Source organism: Chlorocebus sabaeus, chromosome 7, assembly GCF_047675955.1.
Source record: "Chlorocebus sabaeus isolate Y175 chromosome 7, mChlSab1.0.hap1, whole genome shotgun sequence".
Lineage (NCBI taxonomy): Eukaryota > Metazoa > Chordata > Mammalia > Primates > Cercopithecidae > Chlorocebus > Chlorocebus sabaeus.
This window is the reverse complement of record NC_132910.1, coordinates 78,605,919-78,627,653: the sequence shown is the minus strand read 5'-3', so window position 1 is coordinate 78,627,653 and position 21,735 is coordinate 78,605,919. Positions and strand designations below refer to the sequence as shown.

General features: G+C 38.3%; 1 protein-coding gene and 1 long non-coding RNA gene across 3 annotated transcripts in view; one reads left to right on the top strand and one right to left on the bottom strand.

Annotated features, from left to right (window-relative positions):
- Positions 1–9,823, bottom strand: part of INTU (inturned planar cell polarity protein) — a 105,169-nt gene extending 95,346 nt beyond the window's left edge. Inside the window, exon 1 of the mRNA XM_007999753.3 lies at positions 9,172–9,823. Within this exon, the coding sequence (XP_007997944.2) occupies positions 9,172–9,260 (89 nt within the window). The 5' untranslated portion in view covers positions 9,261–9,823. The remainder of the gene's footprint in view (positions 1–9,171) is intronic.
- Positions 8,757–21,735, top strand: part of LOC140712025 (uncharacterized) — a 30,792-nt gene continuing 17,813 nt past the window's right edge. The window contains exons 1-3 of one of the 2 annotated variants that reach the window (XR_012093431.1): positions 8,757–8,910; positions 13,803–13,903; positions 14,515–15,720. This is a non-coding gene — a long non-coding RNA (uncharacterized lncRNA). Of the gene's footprint in view, positions 8,911–13,802; positions 13,904–14,514; positions 15,721–21,735 lie in introns of those variants that run through there. The other variant, XR_012093430.1, reaches the window with a different exon arrangement.

The window sequence follows — 21,735 nt, the reverse complement described above, 5'->3', positions numbered from 1 at the left end:
TCTTCCAGTTTGGTCTTTGTCCTGTGTTTCTAATGCCTAACAGCTGTTGGTCAGCCTGGGTTTCCTTCGAGGGGAAGGAAACCGCACTTTACCGTTCCTTAGGGCCTCATCCGTGCAAGTAATGGACACTTTTAAGCAATGCGATCTAGATGTTAATATGAACACGCTCCATAGTTTTATGGGTTTCATATTGTTTCGCAATTGCAAACATTATCCCAAGTGGGTATTGTAGAGTGCCACAAATGAGTGGCAATCCTGTGGAATCAACTTCATGTTCATTTTCTAACTCAAAATTGTATAATCTAATTAAGTGTTCTCATTACTAAAGTTGGAAGTGTAAACAGGTAAAATCTACCTGTCATTTATGAATACCTACATCAAGTATTTTTTAGGTACAAAAATAACAGCTAGCACTGACTGAGAGTCAGCCTTGGCTCTGGTTACTTTTTTCATATACAATGCTGAGCATTCACATACTATGAAGTAAGTATTTTCTCTATATTAAAATAAGGAAACTAAGCTTTAGAGAAGTTACGCATCTTACTAATGGTTACATGGCTAGCAGTCAACAAAGCCAACCAAGGAATGAACCTAAGTCAATAACCATTACATGAAATTTCCTCCCTCAGAATCCAGTAATTCAACTATTAGAGATCTACTCTGAGAAAGAATGCAAATTTATAAAATTTGTAAAAGTGAAAAGCTGAAAGCAATCTTAAAATGTCAAATAATGGGGAAAAAGTTAAATATATATAAATATCATTACGATTTTAACTAGAATGTGTTCAAAGAGTAACGAATGTTCATGTTGCAGCATGAAGAACAAGGATATAATGTTATTTTATGATCTCAAAGGCTGGGTGCTGGGGATTCTCTAATGGGCAATTGTAACACAGTGATAAGTATTACAATAAATACAAGGTTCTAATGGAATACCCAGAAAAAACCAAAATAGTATATATGGGTCCACGACAGATTTCTTAGAGGAAGTATTAATTTATGTTGTTATCATGGCATGGTTCCAACAGAGAAAGAATAATGGGAGATGAGTCATCACATGGTTGGTAGGGGTATATGCATGGAGAACTCAAAGGAACCTGGATTGTAGCTGTTGCAGGGGCAGAAAAACTCTACTTCCATCTTAGGGTCCCAGCTGGGCCTGAGAATTAAACTTACCTAAAATAGATTAACAAAAGAAAAGCAACTGGAACTTGTTATACAGATTTTGAGGCCCTGCTCCACATCAACAGGATCAGAATCTCCAAGGGAGGGGTCTGGAAATCTCTATTTTAAACAAGTGCCCCCAGTGATTCAGCAAACTTGGGGAACTGCCCTAAATTTTCCCTCAGTTCTGTGCTTCATGCATATGAGCCCATTGGTCATTCCCTGAATAGGCCGGAACCCACTTCCTCCTCCTGAATTTGAGCCTGGCCGACAGACCTCTCTCCCTGTTGTAGAATCCAAGTTTTACATGGCAGGGGAGCCCTCATAAAGAAACGAAGACCCAAAGAAGCAGTTAGAGTCAGTTAACTTATATCCTGGATCGGACAAAGAACAGGTAGCTGTGCAGAAGCAACTAAATTAAATTGGGAAGTTTAAAAGATAAGTTATTTTAACAAGGTCTGTACAGAATTCTCTTGGTTTCACTTCTATGCCCTTGAGAATAAGAATGTTACATTTTTCAAGTATAGGGAGGGTGTCTTTCACATGGGAGCTTTATCTGCTGCTTTCAAGAAACAGCACAAAGGCACTTGCTGTTTTTCAAGTGCACTAAACTTAAATGGCCAAGATAGTATAGTTTACCTCCCTCATAGCCAAATAAGCTGCAGTATGCAGCTTATACTTTTAAGCTGAAATTTAGTTGTATTTACATTAACTATGTACATTACATGTAAAAATACATTAAACTATGTACATTTGAATTTGTACATCTACAAATGTACATTAAACTATGTACATTTGAATTTCCTAGGTTTTATTTAATTTCTAAATGTGCTTTTTATAGTGTTATAACAGCTATTAAATGTTGTAATTTATTTGTATTAATTCATAAAATGGTTTTCATCTTATATAGGAGCTATAAAGCAGTTTATACCTCATTTATTTAAAATTATAATTAAAAAACTTAAGTCATCCCTGGAAATACACAAGTCTTTTCCTTAAAAGTGGTCTGTATGTTACTAAAGTTGAAGAACAGGAGGAGGAATTTGGAAGGGGGTAATGGGCAAAAGGAGTGTCAGAGGCATGTGAACCACAGCGACTCCATCTTGAATAGGGGCTGGATAAAATAAGGCTGAGACCTATTGGGCTGCATACCCAGGAGGTTAGGCGTTCTTAGTCACAGGATAAGATAGGAGGTCGGCACAAGATACAGGTCACAAAGACCTTGCTGATAAAACAGGATGTGGTAAAGAAGCCAGCCAAAACCCACCAAAACCAAGATGGCTACGAAAGTGACCTCTGGTCATCCTCACTGCTCACTATATGCCGATCATAATTAGCATACAGTGAACAGTGAGGATAAGGAGCATTAGTTGCTAAAAGACACTCCCATCAGCACCATGACAGTTTACAAATGCCATGGCAATGTCAGGAAGTTACCTTATATATTCTAAAAAAGGGAAGAACACTCAGTTCTGGGTATTGCCCACCCCTTTCCCAGAAAACTCATGAATAATCCACCCCTTGTTTAGCATATAATCAAGAAATAACATATAAGTATACTCAGTCAAGCAGCCCATGCCCCTGCTCTGCCTACGGAGTTGCCCTTTTTTTTCCTTTACTTTCTTAATAAACCTGCGTTCAATTTATTCTGTGAACTTGCCCTGAATTCTTTCTTGGGTAAGGTCCAAGAATTCGCTCTCTCTTGGGGTCTGGACTGGGACTCCTTTCTAGAAACAAGAGGTCCTTGAGGTGGTAGGAGGCGATAGCATACAAGGCACAGAAGGAGAGATATGACCTCCCTGGACACCTCTTCCCTAAAACTAGAGGGAAGAGCCAAAGAAGGGTGCTGGTGTGGATGGTGACTTGCCAGTTTCAGGCAGGAAGCTGAGGCAGTCTCCATGTGACAGTGTTTATTGTCTGGTAAGTAGGCTGCAACCTTGCCAGCTGAAAGTGATGGAGGAAGTAATGGGGTCAGAAGTTTGAAGAAAGTGGAGACAGGAAGGAAGGGAAACAAATATTTCCATTAGCATTGAGATCCAACAAAAAATGTATTACTTTTAAAATCAGAGAACAATATTATTTTAAAAACCTGGAGTCACTATACTCATTATTTTGAGTTTCATGGTAAAATATACATGCTTACTTTCACCATAATCTTAAACATTAGATATGATTTAAGATTCCATTTCAAAATAAAAAGTGCTTTAGGTACCTCTTTAATAAGTTAACCTTTCTTGTTTTAAAAGCAATTTATTGGAAGTAAAAAATAAAATAAGAAATTAAAAAAGGACATTTACAAATTTTAGCAAAATATCACATTTTCTTCCTACAAATTTTTCATCCATTTTTTTGGTAAGCATCTAATAGTTTCATACCCTGCCTCATAAACCTTGCATGGTACCTCCTTAAATAGAGAACAAAGTTCAAACTGTGTAGCTTCTTTTAAAATTTTTTCTCTAATTCTACACACAATTGAACACGAATTCAGAATTAAATGCTTTATTCCATGTTACATCTTAAGTTAATCAAGCTCATCAACTTGCCTATTCAAAAGAATCAACTGGAGCTTGTTATACAGATTTTGAGGCCCTGCTACACATCGACAGGATCAGAATCTCCAGGGGAGGGGCCTGGAAATCTCTATTTTAAACAAGTGCCCCCGGTGATTCAGCAAACTTGGGAAACTGCCCTAAACTTTCCCTCAGTTCTGTGCTTCATGCATATGAGCCCATTGGTCATTCCCTGAATAGGCTGGAACCCACTTCCACCTCCTGAATTTGAGCCTGGCCGACAGACCTCTCTCCCTGTTGTAGAATCCATCAACCACATAACCTTGAGCAAATGATCTCCACAAGCTTCCCTTTCCTTATCTGTAAGTTCAGATAATGGTACTTACTTCACAGGACTGTTTGGAATCTAATGAGTTAATGCATGTAAAATACCTAGCACATAAAGCGTCAATAAAACAGCTATTTTATCTCATTTACTCACACAGTTTTCCTACTGTGGAATGATACTTACCCAAAATTCATTTGTTGAAATACTACATCTTTCTTCAAGATCCAATTCAAATAGCACCTTTTCCCAAAAACCCTCCCAGACACATCTCCTACCTCAGCAAGAATTCCTTTTTCTACTCTTTCCTCATAATCTAGCCCATAAAATTAGGTTATAACTAATATCAGTCTGTCTTATATCTCAATTAAATAGGAATACCTCTATCATTGCCACCAAATGACAATCTCCTGGAGAACCTGACTGGGTCTTTTTTTTTTTCTCTCTCTCTTCAGTCTTTCACCTGTCACAAGGTTGAACTGGAGCAAAAAATGCCACATGAAAGTATACCTGCTAGGATGTTAGCTATATCCCTGAGTTATGTTAACTCCCTTGTCTAATTTACTTACATGTGTTAGTTAAATGGATAAAAGTGAGCAACAACAAAATTTACCACCTTGCTTGATCTTTCATCAAAGAAGAAATAATATCAATCATTTTTATCCTTATTTTAATTTTCAGGTTGTAGTATCAATTAGACATATTTCTAAATTTACATATCATATTTCTAATAACCTTACTAATATTTAATGAGCTTAGATATTTTCAAAAGGATGAAGAAAGGAAAGGAATAGGATGCCATTTTCAGGGCCTTTATAAGAATATTCTGTCTGTTTCATAATTAGCAATTGCAAGAAGATTTAAGAGATTTAGACTGGGGTATATTTTCATTTTCCCTTTTCCACTACAAAATGACCAGCCATCTTCTGAAGCCCAAATATGTTTAATTTAATGCATATGAGACATGACATCCTTATTTCCATAGATTACCATCTCGATTAGGCAAACAATACAATTCTAACATAAAATACACCAGATAAGGACATAATTAAATATTTAGTATCGTTAGCAGGTTCAGGAGCTCTTTCTCTAGTAGTAATAGAAGCTAGCAATGAGAAGTAAATGAAAATAGGGCCACATGAGGTCATATTCATTAAAAAAACTTAAACTACAAGGTAAAAATTATGTAAGAGTTTGTTAGAAACTAATATTGCCTTAATTGTGAACACAGAAATAATTATACTTTATGAACTATGTGGTAATAATGACAGCCATAATTGTTTTAAAAATATGAATAAATAACTTGGTAGACCAATAAAATAGCATTTTAGAAAGTGAGACTTTATTATGTAGAAGATTTCAAATTTCAGAGTTTATATATCAAAATAACATTTCAGCAATCCTAAATGTACAGAACTGCATTGTGATCTAAAATTCTCATTTCCCTCTATAAAAGTAGAATTACTTGTTAAAATGCATGGAACGTACCTGCAATAAGATCATATATTCCACATTTCGATAGGAATGGAATACAGATGAGAATCCAGAAGCACAAGTGAGACTAAAATAGATGGCACAAAGCTCAAGCCCAAAACCCAATTCATTTACTCCTGTTTCTTTTCATTTTATATCTTCATTTACAAATTATAACAAATTTGGCAAGTTGTTCTACCACTATAGCTGCCGATCAGAAAGAAAGGCGGCTCCCTTAAAATAGGAATGCAACAACCCTGGAAATTGTTGATGGCCGACAATCTGCTGATGAAGAGGAAAGTAAAAAACAAAAGGCAGACATGAGAATTACCAAAAAACCATAGTTTATAAATGACTGCCAAATGCCCTAAGTAGCACCTAAAAAAAAAAAAAATTAACAGCATTGTTGAATCCTACAATAATTTGACATCAACTGGAAAAAATACTTGATAATCTGTAAGTGCCATGCATTCTCCAGTCAGGGGATCCAAGTTCTCATCCTGATTTTGGCACCAGTAACCAAGTGGAAGTGGACGAAGTCAGTTTCCTCATCTGAAGGCAGCAATAATAATCCCTGCCTACTATATAGGGTTGCTGAAAATCAAATGAGATAACCCTTGAAATCTAACGCCTTATACCTTAAGAAACAGAGCAGTGTGTACTTTATTATATTTTCAAAAGCTTTTGGTTTTTTAATTATTCATTTTAGTTTTTATTTTTAGAACTTAAAAAGATATTACATACTCTTTTACTAACAGGAATATTACTTAATTGGGCATACCCCCTGAGAATTCTGGATAGTTGCAGTATTTTGAATTTGCATATTTTCACCTTTGGTAAGAGTATGAAATTTGGGTCGTCGAAAATTTTGAGAATCACCTCTAGTTCACTTTCTCCACTGGCTTAGGGGGTCAAAAAGCCAGCACGCTAGCCTGGACCAGCACCATTCATTAGCTATTAGGCCTTGGGCAAAGTCACTTGGCTGAATCTTCTCAGAATCTTTAGGAATAGCTATCCTTTTGTGTTTTGTTTTAGTTTTTTATCATAGAACAGTTGTTAACATAATCCCTTATATTTGACAGAACTTTAGTTTTATAAAGCACTTCCATATCATCAGAAATTCACACCAACACCTTGTGAGGTGGGTATTATCCCTTAATATTAAAGAAAGAACAGGGGAAAATACAAATAAGTGAAAAATCTTGCCAAGTCACACAACTACTGTGCAACAGAAGAATTAGGACTCCAAGGAAATGATTAATTTGCAATAGTATTGTGCATGTGGGGTTTTTAAAAAAAATTTTGCAAAATACTATTAAGAGGATTGTTTGGTTATTTCTTATAATCAAGATGACACAAAAATAATGTAAGTAAAAGTAACTGAGAAATGCAATACTGATGCTTTTCCTTGACTCAGACAACTTATGTGTAACTTTTTTCAAAAAGCAGAATAACTAAATTTATTTTGCTGAGCTATTTTTATTTTAGTATTGACATTTTGATGTTAGCACCTCATGCAGAGAAAAGTTTGCAACTTTGCTTTAATTTTGGGTTGGCTGAAGTATCTTTTTCAAAAGCACAACAATTTAATGCTCTACATTTTAAAAACCATATTTGCAATGGAAAATATACAAATAATTTAAAAAAGTACACACTCACAAGACTTACCCTTTAAAGTAAGACGTTAAAATAAAATAGAATAGTCTGTTATTTTCTCTTAATAACACGGCTGCTAGTCACTTTAATGCAATTGCCAAAATTTTGTATATAATTTACAATGGATGTTTTAAAGGAAAAAATAAAAGTTTTGTAATATTAATACTTTTAAAAAAGGCCATGCATTGATATGGTTCATGAGAACTATGGTAAGTACGAGTATGATTTAAGGGTTATCAGATCTCGCTAATTTCTATAATATTGTGCCTAAACAAATCTATATATACAAGCAAAAGACATTTGATTAGATGTGAACTTGTGTGAAATACAGCTTCATTAAATGAAAGAGAAACCTCTACAGATGTCGAAGTTTTTTATAATGTGTGTTTGAAAACATTAATACATAACCACTAATAAGAGTAATTTATTGCAGTAGCAAAAAGATTTTCGTATAATGTTGAAAAGAAAGCACTGTTAGCCATGATACTGACAAACACATTTATAGTTCCAGATTCCATTGGTTCCTCTAGCATTTGGGAGCAGTTATTTGTAATTCAGATAAAGTAGCTTTTCATTCTAATACTGAGCAGGTTATTCTAGAAATATTCCATTACTTCCGAAATAATCATCTCAGTCTTCATGACTACAGCTTAAACATATTCTTTTGCCTGGTTTATTCGGACGGGTTTGTGCTTTGGATCTGAACTCCTAAAGTGTTAATCAGTTTGAAATTTTTTGGCACTCGACATTTAAAACATGACAAATATGAAGAAATTCTGTTGCAGCAAGGTCTTAAGCTTTTAAAATTAGCACCTCTCCCAGCTTTACAACAAAGTCATGCTGTGAATGAGTTTTTAGTTAATGCTTCTTGGGATTTATTCCTGGACTATAATTTTATCAAATGCAGGGGGAATTGTTTTTGGGAATTTAACAGAATACCCTTTTCACTGCTCGTTTAATAATATTTTATTTTGTATGGCAGGGGCTCTTTGGGGGTTGGGGGAAACCAGCTGCAGAAAATTGCAGGTTTCAGAAGACAGCTCTGAAATCGCAGACACCCGATTTCTCCCTTGCACACTGTCTTTCTTTTTTACTCACACATCCAATAGAACAGGATTTCTACAGCTCATATGGTTTTGTACAAAGACTTAAAAGGGCCACTTGAAACGTTTACAGATGAGAGGGCTCACATAAACCTCCCTCTGACAGATATTTACTAAGCGCCACTTACTCTTTCTCGCCACAAATGTATTCAAGAGACACTTTAGATATATTTCTAAGAGTTTTTTTTTTCCCCCCCTACAACGTCTTATGAAGGCCAGGCCTTCCTAGAACTAAAGCAGCATTAACTGCCTGGTATTTCATCCATCCTTTCTTAAAATTGAAAGACAATTTGCTCTTCATGTGGACTATTTCTTTCTCTTCTATACACCCATCACTGTAACCATGGGATTTAATATTTGTTAGTCTATTTTGCATAAAGGGTAAGGTTGGACGAAAGTACCAGCGGTTAAAATTAATGCCCTAGCAGCTTTCGGAAAGTTGGGGTTCTCATTCTTCCGAGAGAAACTCTTAAATTTCTTTTGTGTAGTTGTTGGTGTGTGGGAGCGAGCGCATGCGCGCGCGTGTGTGGGAGGGGGGTGGGGTAGAATTAGATTTGTTAAAAAAGCAGCTCTTTTCCATTCCAGTCACAACTAAAGTTCAAACAAAACTCTTAGCTTCCTGGAAGAAGACTGGAGGTGTTAAGGGACAGCTTCGCTTAATCCTTCTCTTCTTCCTAAGGTAGCGTTTTCCGGAGGAGATGGGTGACCGGGACCCGCGCGGGGCCAGTCTCGGCAGCGGGACAGGGTGGATCGCTGGCACCCGACTCTGGAAAGGGTGGGGTGCAGGTCCCAACGGCCCTTCGCGGCCAGCGCCGCACTAAGGCGAATCCCAAGTCAGATGCTTCCAGAAAGACCCCAGAAAGAAAAGCGGCCCCTCCCTCGCCCACATCCCCGGGGCAAGAGGGCGGTTTCGCCCCGCTCCGCGGGGCCCTGCACTGACCTGTGTAACAGGACACGCTGCACTGAGTCCAGGTCCTCTAGGCTGCGGGGGGCAGGTTTGGGGATGCTGGACCTGCCCACCTGAAACATGCCCACTGGAGACTCGCTGCAGGGGCGGACGACAGGTCACCTAGGTGCCAGCCCCGGCGCCCGCCGAGCCGCCTGGCCCCCGCACGACTCCGGCCGCCGCGGGGAACGTGGAATTGCCAGCCTCCGACGCGCGGAAGCCAAGGGCTGAAGGCGGCCGTGTTAGCGACGGCGGCCCCTCCTTCGCCCGCGCGCTCCCCCGCGGGTCTCGGAGCCCGGCTCACTGGCGGGCGGCGCGGCCACTCCTCGCTGCGGGGGCCCGGGGCAGGTGGGCGCTCTGTGGGCCACCACCCCCACCAGGGCTCGCGAAGTCCAGACTACCCCCTCTTCCACGTCTGGGTTTCCCGGTCTCTTCCTCTGGCCCAACTACACAGCCCGTCTCCCGCGCTGGGGGCGAGCCGTCGAGAGCCTCCGGACCCCGCCGCCTGGCGCTGCGCTCTTTCGCCGCCTAGTGCGGGATGCAGCTCTTCACCCTCCCTTCCAGGACAGCGAGGCCGCCTCGGCCGGGGACACCGGCGCCCAGGCGCCGCCCCCAGCGAAGGAAACTACCACCTGCAGCTTCCAGGGCCACAAACGAGGGAGGAGTGGAGGAAACTCTCAAGGGTCTCTGAGGCTCTGGCTGCTATGTGGAAGACCCGAAAATGAGTGGGGAAGAGAGGCAAGGTAGTTGTCTGTTCTTGGTGGGAGTTAAAATTCAGCCTAAAGAAGCCATATACATTCATCCGTCCATGCAAATGTGTATTATCACTTGCCATGTGCCAGGCCAAGTTCTAGTCCTTGGAGGTACAAGAGTGAATAAAAGGTGGACTCCGACTTGTCTAGTGTGGCTCTGTTCTCTTTTTTGGGGATTTATTTGCTTTAAAATATACTTGACCCCAGGAGACAGTCTCTACTCTAGGGCATTAGGTATTTCAGTGAACTATTCTGTGGCCTGTGGCCAAGAGAAGACAAAATTAGCTTGGTGGTTTTTCCCTCGTGGGAAAAGTGACGAGTGTGTGACTTCTTTCTCTAGACTGTCCCTAAGTCAGAACCGGCCAGAATGGTAAGGGGAACCACTGAAGGAGAATAAATGGAGAAACTGGAGCATAGTAGTTTAAAATGTGAGCTACCATAGGTTATAGATTAATGATAAATGGTAATAGATTAATTTTAAACTTTAGGGTAATTAGCTGGGACTTGGCTACTCACTGTAGGACCTCTAAATGTCATTATCTGCAGATCTTTTCTCTTGGGTCCATTTCTCCAATCAGGGATGTCTTTCTGGCTGCCAAGTGGGTTAAGAGGGTGAATGATGGAGGCCCCATCTCTTAGCATATAGACTTTTACTTAATTCCTCTCTTTTCAATAAGTTGCCTTACCCCTGGTCTACACTGTACCTGTGTTCTTGAGTCCACTGCCTCAAAAATCTGAAAATGTTTATGTCTTTTGATTCAGAAATTAATCCCAAGAAAATGATAAAAAGTGAGGGTCATGATGTTCGTTGCAGTACATTATTATAGCAAAAATATGAAAGGTAGAAATGTCCAAAATTAATATAACTACCTACATAGATTAAAGTTCATTCATACAATGATCTAATGTATATTTATTAAAAGGAAGTTTAAATAAAATGCTTAATGGCATAAGAAAATATTTATGATTTAAACTTTAGTAAATATTCAGGAGACAAAATTGTACATTCAGTTTTTTGTTGCTATGTAAAAATTGGGAAATTGATTGGATGGACATGCACCAAATCTTAAAAGTGATTATATCTGGAAGTAAAATTATGAATTATTTTTTCTTGTACTTTTCCATGTTACATTTTTTATGATAAATATATATTATTTTTATAATCAGAATGTATTCAATCCATTGTGGGAATGTAAATGTGTGAAAAGAATGATTTATAGTCCCACTAGGGAGGCTGAAGTGGGAGGATACCTTGAGCCCAGAAATTCAAGGCCACCCTAGGCAACACAGCAAGATCCCCCTCTCTTAGAAACAAAAAAACAAAACAAAAACCAGATTGATTTGAAGAATAGTTGGTGGCAACTGAATTTGTGGATAAAAATTTCCAGTTATTATCTATTTCACATTACCATTCTCAGATATACATCAGTGGTTTTGCTAAATATTTTATCATTTAAGGGTACAAGGGTAGCCTACATTTTAAAAAAGGACCATTACGAATCTTTTATATAGAGAATAGTTATTAAGTAAATCAGATATTTGTTACTTTTTTTAAGCCATAATAATTTATCTTTTGTTTGAAACTACTAGGTAAGTTTTCCTTCTGACTTTAGATTTTGTGAAAAGTCCGTGTTCTCACTTACAAGTGGGAGCTAAACATGCTGTACTCATGGACATAAAGATGGCAACAATAGACACTGGGGACTACTAGAGGGGAAAAGGAGGGAGGGGAGCAAGGGTTGAAAAACTGTTGGGTACTATGCTCAGTACCTGAGTAGTGGGATCATTCATATCCCAACCCTCAGCATCAGGTAATTTACCCAGGTAACAAACCTGCACATGTACCCACTGAATGTAAAGTGAAAGTTGAAAAAGAAGTCAGTATTAAACATTAAAAATGTTTTGTGTGAAAAGTTTATGATGTTATAAATTGCTATTCAATTACATGTTCAAAATAAATCTTCATTTACATATGTTTTCTTAAAGTAGGATTTATCTACAGCTACTTGTGGGCAAGAAAATATTCTATACATTTAAATTTATTCTAGACAATGACAACTTATATCTCATAACAGAATAATCCATTTCACATGGAAACTTTTACCACTAAAAGATTCTCACCATGTTTTTATGTTTGTATATTAATTGGATTGTTTCAATCATAAGTTCCTTATAGCAATATAAAGAAAATAAGAGAAAATATTTGCAACATGTATTTTGAGATGAACAACCTGTACAGAGGGAGAGGTTGATGATGCAATAAGAGAAAATATTTGCAGCATGTATTTTGAGTTGAACAACCTGTACAGAGAGAGAGGTTGATGATGCAAAAGAAAAATGGGATCATTGGTACTGCCATGTCCCAGAGTTAGGAGAAAATGGTATCTTAGTGCATAATTGGAGGTCTCACCTTGGACTAGAAGAGGCACACTCCATTGTTATGATTGCCATAATTTTCTGCATTTCATAGAAGAGATTTTTAAATAAAAATTGACAGCTACCAGATAAATCAGGACAGAGCCATACCTTTTCATTAATTTTAGGTGTCATTATCCTTTCTGACCTTTATCAATAATGGTTTCCATAATGATTTTTAGACTTTTGCCTTGGAGAAATAAATACCTTTTTTTTAAAAAAGAAAAAAACCACACTAGTTTTCGGCTCATAGTATATTGGTACTATTTTTTAATGCATCACGTATTAACTGATCTCCTCTAATAGATTCTAAGGCTTTTTGAGGTCAAATGATGTCAAGAAGCTTTGGAATCTATTCGATAGTACATCATTTGACCTCAAGCATCCATATATATTGAGTGACTGCATCCTGGATCATGGTTGCTTCTGAAGGTGAAATCCTGGGTCAACTCAGTATTGACTTGAAGTTTGAAAGAGCTGTTTTCACTGGCTTGCTACAGGGTTCTATACCTGACCTAGTTCTATTTAATAGTTTAATCAATGATATTAATGAAAATAGGGAAGGTATGCTTGCCAAAATTGCAGTGAATAAAAAATTGGAAATGTGTTGACTCTTACAAAATTTCTGGAGTCTGGAAACCCTAACTCAAAAAGGAAAAGGTATGTGTATGTATTTTTGCACATATTTAAAAAATAATTATGATAGATCAGGAAAACAAGCAGGCTTAGCAGTCATTCAAGTGTAGAAGATGCAGACAAATTATTGAATTGCAATATAAACAACAGTGTTAAAGTGGCTACCATTGTACACTACTCAAGTGCCATATAAATTTCTGTCTTCTGTGTACCAGATTTTAACAAACACATTGTACCAGAGGAGTGGATTAGGATCCATCAAACTCACCAATCTGTCATAAATCTCCTGATTTTACTTTCTTCTGTGGTCCATCACCCTCTTGGAAATACTTGAGCATTGTTACATGAAAGGTGGTTAGGAAAAAAACTCATTCAGTAGAATTGTCTAAGAATTCTTGACACATCTTTTTTTTTTCTTTTTTATATACTCAAGGGATATGTGTGCAGTTTTGTTACATGGATATACTGTGTAGTGGTGAAGTCTGGGCTTTTAGTGTACCCATCACCCAAGTAGTGAACATTGTATCCAATAGGTAATTTTTCAATCCTCACTCCTCTCCTACTCTTCGTGCTTTTGGAGTCCCTGGTGTCTATTATTCCCCTCTCTATGTCCATGTGTATCTGATATGGTTTGGCTCTGTGTTCCCACGCAAATCTCATGTTGAATTGTAATCCCCAATGTTGGGGGAGGGACCTGATGGGAGGTGATTGCATCATGAGGTTGGATTTCCCCTCTGCTGTCCTCATGATGGTGAGTTCTTACGAGATCTGGTTGTTTGAACATGTGTAGCACTTACCCCTTCACTCTCTCTCTCCTACCAGCCATGTGAAGACCTTGCCTGATTTCCCTTTGCCCTCCAGCATGATTGTAAGTTTCCTGAGGCCTCCTCAGAAGAAGCTGATACAGCCTGCAGAACTGTGAGGTGATTGAACCTCTTTTCTTTATAAGTTACCCAGTCTCAGATATGTCTTTATAGCAGTGTGAGAACAGACCAATACAGTATCCATTGCTTAGCTCCCACTTATAAGTGAGAAGTTGTGGTATTTGATTTTCTGTTTCTGAGTTACTTCACTTAGGATATAGGCCTTCAGCTGTACCCATATTGCTGCAAAACACATAATTTCATTTTTTATGGCTGCATAGTATTCCATGGTGTATATATACCACATTTTCTTTATTTAATCATCCATTGATTAACACTTAGGTTGATTCCATGACTTTACTTGTGAATAGTGCTGTGATAAACATTTGAGTGCAAGTATCTTTTTGATCTAATGATTTTTTAAAAATAGATACCTACAAGTGGAATTGCTGGATTGAATTGTAATTCTATTTTTAGTTCTACGAGAAATATCCTTACTATTTTCCACAGAGGTTGTACTAATGTACATTTTTGACAATAGTGTAAAAGTATTCCCTTTTCCCCACATCCTTTCCAATATCTATTGAGTTTTTTTTTTTTAACTTTTTAATAATAGAAATTTCCGGCACATCTTTAAAAATTCTTTCTCTTCTTCCAACTTCTGTATCTAGGTATACGTGGCAAGCAGAGGCCAGATTATATACACTACCTTAAAGATTATGGTCTTTATCCTCAGTGCAACAAAATAAAGTCATTGAAGAGTTTTAAGTAGAGGACTGACATGATGACATGGTGAGATATTTTGAAAAATTCACCCTGGTTTGCTCTATGAAGAATGGATAGCCAAGAATGAGTCTTAGTTGTTGTTGTCATTTCCTTTACGAATGGAGTGAGTCTTGAAGGACAGCAATATTTAATGGCAGGATAGAAGTATATATTCCTGGAAAGGACACAGAGAAATGGCCAGAGAAAGGAAGGGCTTAACTCACGGAAGCAAAGGGAACGTAATGTTTCCACTGGAAAGTCAAGGATGATGAAGCCTGAAATATGTTCTTTGAATTTAGGCACAAGAAGGTCATTAGTGAGTGCTGATTGTATGGAGTAGTGGTGGTGGGGAGATGTATTGAGACAGCTGGGAGAGTGAGTTGGAGGGGAGGAAGTGCAGGCAAAGGGCAGAAATAGCTCTTTTGCAAAGTTTGCATCAGAAGAGAATTAGTTATGGGTTAATGTGGTGTTAAGGCAGATTTCTTCCTTTCTCCTTCTATTCCTCCCTCCCTTACCTTATTATAATGTCAGAGGCTTGAGTGAGGTTAAAATGACTGTGAGGATAATCTATTAAATAACTGAGAGGAAGAGGCTGAGTATAAAAGAAAGAAAATGATTGTCTTACAGAGGAGAGGGGATGCTGCTCTCTAGTATCCTGTAGACGACAAATCAGGGCAGGTGTGAAGGTTTGTAAGTTAAATGGTAGAAGATGGAGTCTTCCAGTCAGGGGGCATTATGGGTTGGTTCATGTCCCCTCAAAATACATGTGGCAATCCTAACCTCTGGTACCTGGATGTGACTGTGTTTGGAGGAGTATCTTTGCAGATGTAATCAAGTTAAGATGAAGTCACACTGAATTAGGGTGGGTCCTAATCCAATATAACTGGTGTCCTTATGAGAGAGGAGAAGAGAGACATACACACACAGAGGGAAGACATACACACACAGAAAGACAGTGCCATAAGACAGCAGAGGCAGAGATCGGAGTGATGCATCTATAAGCCAAGGAATGCCAAAGATTGCTGCCAGCACCAGAGGCTAGGAGCAGGCATGCAACACATCATTCCCAAGAACCTTCAGAGAGAGCACTGCCCTTTCATCACCTTGGTTTAGGGCTTCTAGCCTCCAGAACTGTGAAAAGATAAAGTTCTGTCATTTTGTGCCACCCAGTTTGTATTAATTTGGTTTGGCAACCCTAGGAAACTAAGACAGCTGGATTCTATTTTTTGGGTGCGTGAGATGGGAGACAAGATCATCTGCTAAATATGAGAGGGCAGGTAGGGGATGGAGGTTTGAAAACAGCATAGAAAAGATCATGCTGGTGTGGTGAAAGGAAGACAGGGATGACCAGGGTAATCAATGTAAAGAGCTTGTCTGGCATGTTCAGGGCACTGGTCAGCAGGATTTCTAAAATGGTCCCCAAAAGACATTCTACCCTAATCCTCAGAACCTGAGAATGTGCTGAGATATCAATCCTGTAATGATCTGATATTATATGGCACAGTTGATGTTAAGATGGGGAGATTATCTGGGTGGGAAAGATCTAATTGCATGAGCCGAAAAGCAGAGAGCTTTCTCCAGCTGATGGCAAAAGAGGAAGTTAGGAGATGCTCTTGAGAAGAACTCTATGGGGCATTGCTGATTTGCAGATGGAGAGGCAGCCTCTAGAAGCAGAGTGGCCCCTGGCTGACTGCTGGCAAGGGTGTCTCAATCCTACAACCACAAGGAACTAAATTCTGCCAGCAACTTGGATAAGCTTGGAAGAAGATTTTTCCACAGATCCTTCAGGACCCCTGGCAAGGATGTTGCACTAGTGGAATCTAGTATTGAACAGAAAAATGAAGTGGCGTGTGAGTCCTTAGAGAATTTCTAAAATTCTTTTTATTCTCTGGCATTTCCGGTGGCCACAGGTGTCCATTCCAATACTGGCTCACCCTTGCAGCTTTAACGTAGTGACCATTTATGCGCTCTCTGCGCTAGGATGAAGATATAGCATGAGTCAAAGTATGGAATGGAGTATTAATACTTGACTACCCTTGACATGTTGGGTTTAATTGTGTTCTTCTACCCTCAGGACAGTACATATGTAGTCAGGAAGGTTCTCCAGTTAGGTTCACCTTTCTGAAGAATTTGAGAATCCATCATTACATTGGAAAATGGAACAAAAAGTAGACCTAAAAGGACCTTGCCCACAAAATACCCCAGAATGGTGGGTCACCTGGCAGGGGGAGGCTGGAATATGTGGGAGGTGAGGTGGGGGCTAAGAAGGAATAAGGAAGACAGAGCTTCTGGGTACACATCAGCCTATGTAATGTAGACAGGAAAGAAATGGTTTTTTTACCTGCTGAACTCTGTGCTTATGATAGGAGGATTCTGGTAACACTGTTTTTTTTGGTAATGTTCCATATGTGTATACTCTTGCAGACATTGAGAGGCATAATGGCAGGGTTATAACAATTTAACATTTCTGACTTTTCTTCATGCATATTATTTATTTAACAAATATTTAATGAATATTATCAAATGCAAATCATTATATCATCCATTAAAAATGCTTTTGATACCCTATATCACTTGGTTCTTGTTCTAGCTTCCTAGCCAGATGAGGCATCTTGTTAGATTTTCAGCATCCTCTAGGGTTAGGGATCCTGGCCATTTCTCAGGAGTTAGCTTTCAGCTCTGATATACCAAGCTTTGCCCTGTATCAGGCTGTCCCACTGCTGTCTCTCTGGAAGATAGCAGGAGCATCTTTACCACTACCATCTGATACCCAATTGATACACTCTTGCCATTTCCTGGACCCCTGAATGCATATTCAGGTGTTTTCATGCTAAACATTGAGTAATAATATGTGTGTGGAGTGATAGATAAATAGGATGATAGGCAGATAGGTAGATAAAGTTTTATTTACTTGGGGCCGGGCACGGTGGCTCATGCCTGTAATTCCAGCACTTTGGGAGGCCGAGGCAGGTGGATCACTTGAGGTCAGGAATGAGACCAGCCTGGCCTACATGGTGAAACCCTGTCTCTACTAAAAATACAAAAACTAGCCAGGCATGGTTACGTATGCCTGTAATCCCAACTACTTGGGAGGCTGAGGCGGGAGAATCACTTGAACCCAGGAGGCGGAGGTTGCAGTGAGCAGAGATCACACCATTGCACTTCAGCTTGGGTGACAGGACGAGACTCTGCCTCAAAAAAAAAAAAAAAAAAGTTTATTTGCTGGTATCCAAATCCTCTCTGTGTGCAAACCTTTACAACAAAATAGGTGTAAAGGGCTCTTTCCTTGCTCTCTTCTCTCTGGGACCTGGCATATACCTCCCTCTTCAGGAGCTGGAAATTCATTAAATGGCATAGAGCACCAGTGGCAAAACCTCTGACTTCTTCATTTGAAAGATACAACTCAGTCTTAGAGTATGGGAGTGTGTTTTGAACATTCAGTTGGATGCTGCATGTTTGTGTGAGCTGCTAACAGTAATGCTGTCTCATAATGCATGGTATCACCCTTCACTCTCCTTTTAATGGCATGACACAGATGAAAGGTAAGCATAAGCATCTGTAAGAACCTGTAGGTGGTAGGAATAGACAGTGAAATGCTACAAAGATGCGGTGATGTTGTTAATTGTCTTTTACTCTGTCGTGGTCCAGATATAATTAATTATACTGTGAAGTTGTAAAAATAAGGATGGCGTGTTCACATAACTGAGAATTAAGGAAGTGAGAGGAAACCTAAAAGGAAATAAGGCAGTGGTTGCACAAAAAATCTGTGTTCTGATCTTTAATGGACTAAAGGGAATTTGGTAACGTTAAGCAAATGCGTTCTGTGGGGAAAAGACAGCACAGTTTATTCAATGTTATCATGTCTGGCTCATAAATTAATTTGGGGGGCATATATGAATAGGATGCACCGAAACAATAGACATAATTTGTTTTATCATTCAAAAAGCCTTTCACAAAATTTCCTGTCAATGTTACAATGGGAAAAGATGAGGTGGGTAGACAATTTAAAAGGTGGAAAAAGTCTTAGAGGCATAAAACGAAAAGTCTCTGGGAATAGAATTGTGATCAATAGAGGCCTCCAAAAGGAAAGGTAGAACTGGATGAGTTTAACAACTTATAAATACTGGAAAGTCAAAATAGGTAGCGACATACTTGAAGATATTGCTTGTTGCTAAGCTATTTTGAGAATTTTAATGACTATGGAATAAAGGGGTAACTACATGAATAGACAAAAAGTCATATTAATTTCAGTGATTGAAAATATATGAAAAATTAATCCAAATTAGATTTATCTATGTATCATCAGTTATGAACCAGGTGAAAGACCTGAAAATCAGTTAAGGTGTAATCTTAGTGTAGATAACCTAGAAATTCAAGATTTTAAACATAATGTTTATACAAAATAAAAGCTATTATCTACCCTAGGTCGAAGTCATGTGCTCTGATAGCAAAATTCCATGCACAGTTTCAATATACTCCATAATAAAATGATAAGAAAACAGGCAATATGTTTCAAAAGAGGAAATTTAAATGATCACAAAAATGGGTGGGCTGAACGTTTGCAAGAGATCAGGAATACAGGTTTGAAAGATGACCAGGGAATGTGATTTATTAATTTTTTCACAACTTTTTTATTTTGAAAAATTGCCAACCCTCAAAGAAGTTGAAATGAGCATCTATATGCCCTTCACCTAGAATTCATCAATGAGCATTTTTTACATTCATAATCTGTTTTTCCAAATTATTTGAAAATAAGTTGCGGAGGTCACATTGTTTTATTCCTGATACTTTAACATCTGTTTCCAAAGAAAAAGAACATTCTGTTACATAACCACAATATTATCACAATATTACTGACACATTAGTGTTATCTAATAAATGGTCCACATTTTCAAATTTCCAAAATTTTCAAGAGTATTTTAGTCTTTCTTAAAAAAACTAGAAGCCAATCAGTAATTATTTGTGCATTAAGTTGTCATGTCTCTTTAATCTTTCATCTTAAACATACTACCAGTCCTTTTATTTTTCTGGTCTTGGTATTGACATCTATGAAAAGTCTAGGCCAGTTGTTTTGTAGAATAGTCCATAATTTGGAATTTTTTTTTTTTTTTTTTTAATATATACGGGGTCTCTGTCACCCAGATTGGAGTGCAGTGACGTAATCTCGACTTGCTGCACCGTCGCCTCTCAACCTGAAGCAATTCTCTCACCTCAGACTCCCCAGTAGCTGGGACTACAGACATGTGCCACCACACCTGGCTAATTTATTTTGCGTTTTTATTGGAGATGGGGTTTCGCCATGTTGCCAAGACTGGCCTTGCACTGCTGGGCTCAAGCGATCTGCCTTGCTTTCCACAGTGCTGGGATTACAGACATGAGCCACCATGCCTGGCCCATGATGTGGATTTATCTTATAGTTTCCTTATGACTGTATCAGGTTAAACATGTTTTAATATGAATAATACATAGGTGATATTGGTTTCAATGCATCCCTCCAGGTTGCATATAATGTCAACTTGCCCCATCATTGGTAATTAATCACTTGGTTCAGGTGGTGTCTGCTAGATTTCTCCACTGTAATAGTAACTTTTCCCATTTGTAATCAATAAACAATCTTTGGAGTGATGTTTGGAGTCTGTGTTCCTCAATAACTTTTTAACCAAGAGTTTTGGTGTCCGTGGAAGATTCATACCTATTTTCTCATTCTCTCATTGCTTTTGTATTATTAGTTGGCATTCTCCTAAGGATGAACTCACTCTACCTTTTTAAAGGATCACTGTTGCCTTGTGGATTCTTTTTCTATTTAATGTGTTAAAATCCACTCCATAGTTATCCTTTTTGATGCTTAAATTGTTCTGACTCCAATGTTCCTTTGAACATCTCCATCAATTTTTCAGGATTCTTTTACTTTCCGACACAATACAATATTTCAAATTTACCTTGATCTTTCCTTTCTCCAAATTTATAATCAACTATTTATCAAAGAAATTCATTAAAAATTATCTATGTATTTATTTAAAAGTAAGGAGTGGTATTTCGACACCAAGATATGACTGTTGGGAGAGAGACAATTCTGTGCAGGTCTCTCACATTTCTGTGCACCTTGTGAGGGAGGGAGTCCCAGCTTTTTGTTCTGGACTCCTTTTTCCAGGGTGTTTGTGAAGTGAATGGCTGTGGAAGATAGAGATAATGTCTTTCTCCAGAGCAAAGGCCAGGTTTGTTTACTGTCCAGCATAATCAAGATAATGTTTCTCTCTGGGGCAAATGTCAGACAGCCTTCCCATTCTACAAGATTCGGCAAAGTTCAGGGTTTCTTTCCTATAACAGAACCCATTGCGTGTGCAGATGTCACCTGGTTCTTTTCATGTTGCTCTGTGGGAATTGAGGTTGGAGAACAGGAGCATATACTGATACTCTGGGAACTCTATTTCCATGAATAATAAAGTCCTTTGTTGCTGACCCAGGAGTTTCTTGTGTTCTGCCAGCATTCATGAAACTGGCAGGCTAGCTTGTCAGGTTTCAAGTAGGATAAAATCTCAGACTCTGTACAGTTCTTGACACTGGGGAATGGATGTGTTTACTGCTACTGATGTGTCATTGCTTCCATGCCTTTTCAATGGAGAAAATTAGAAAATATATTTTTTTAAAATCGCGAGTCAATACTAACAAGTCCTGTTTCAAAACAATGCCATTAAATTCTTCCTCTCCTTCCCCAATTCATATTTGCATCTCTCTTCTCCAACAGAGAGAGCCCCAGTTCCTAAGAATATCAATATATTCACACAATTGCTCTTTTCTGCGTTTCATATAAATTGGGATCACAATTATTATGCCCAAATCATTATAAGTTCAGTAATTGTTTGCAGTTTTTTTGTCCTTACAGTATATCACACCAAAGATGCAGTCACATTACTGTACTATAAAGATACTTCAATTATCTTTTTTTCTGATTATGTTACCAATTTGGTATACAGTGAGGTTCATTTGTTTTTCTTAAAATTCAGTTTTAGACCTGCATAATATTTCATCTTGTTTATTCAACCAGGTTCCTATACATGGGCATTTTGATCGTTTCTAATGTTTTACTATTACCAGTAATGCCATATTGGATAACCTTTTCTACGTGA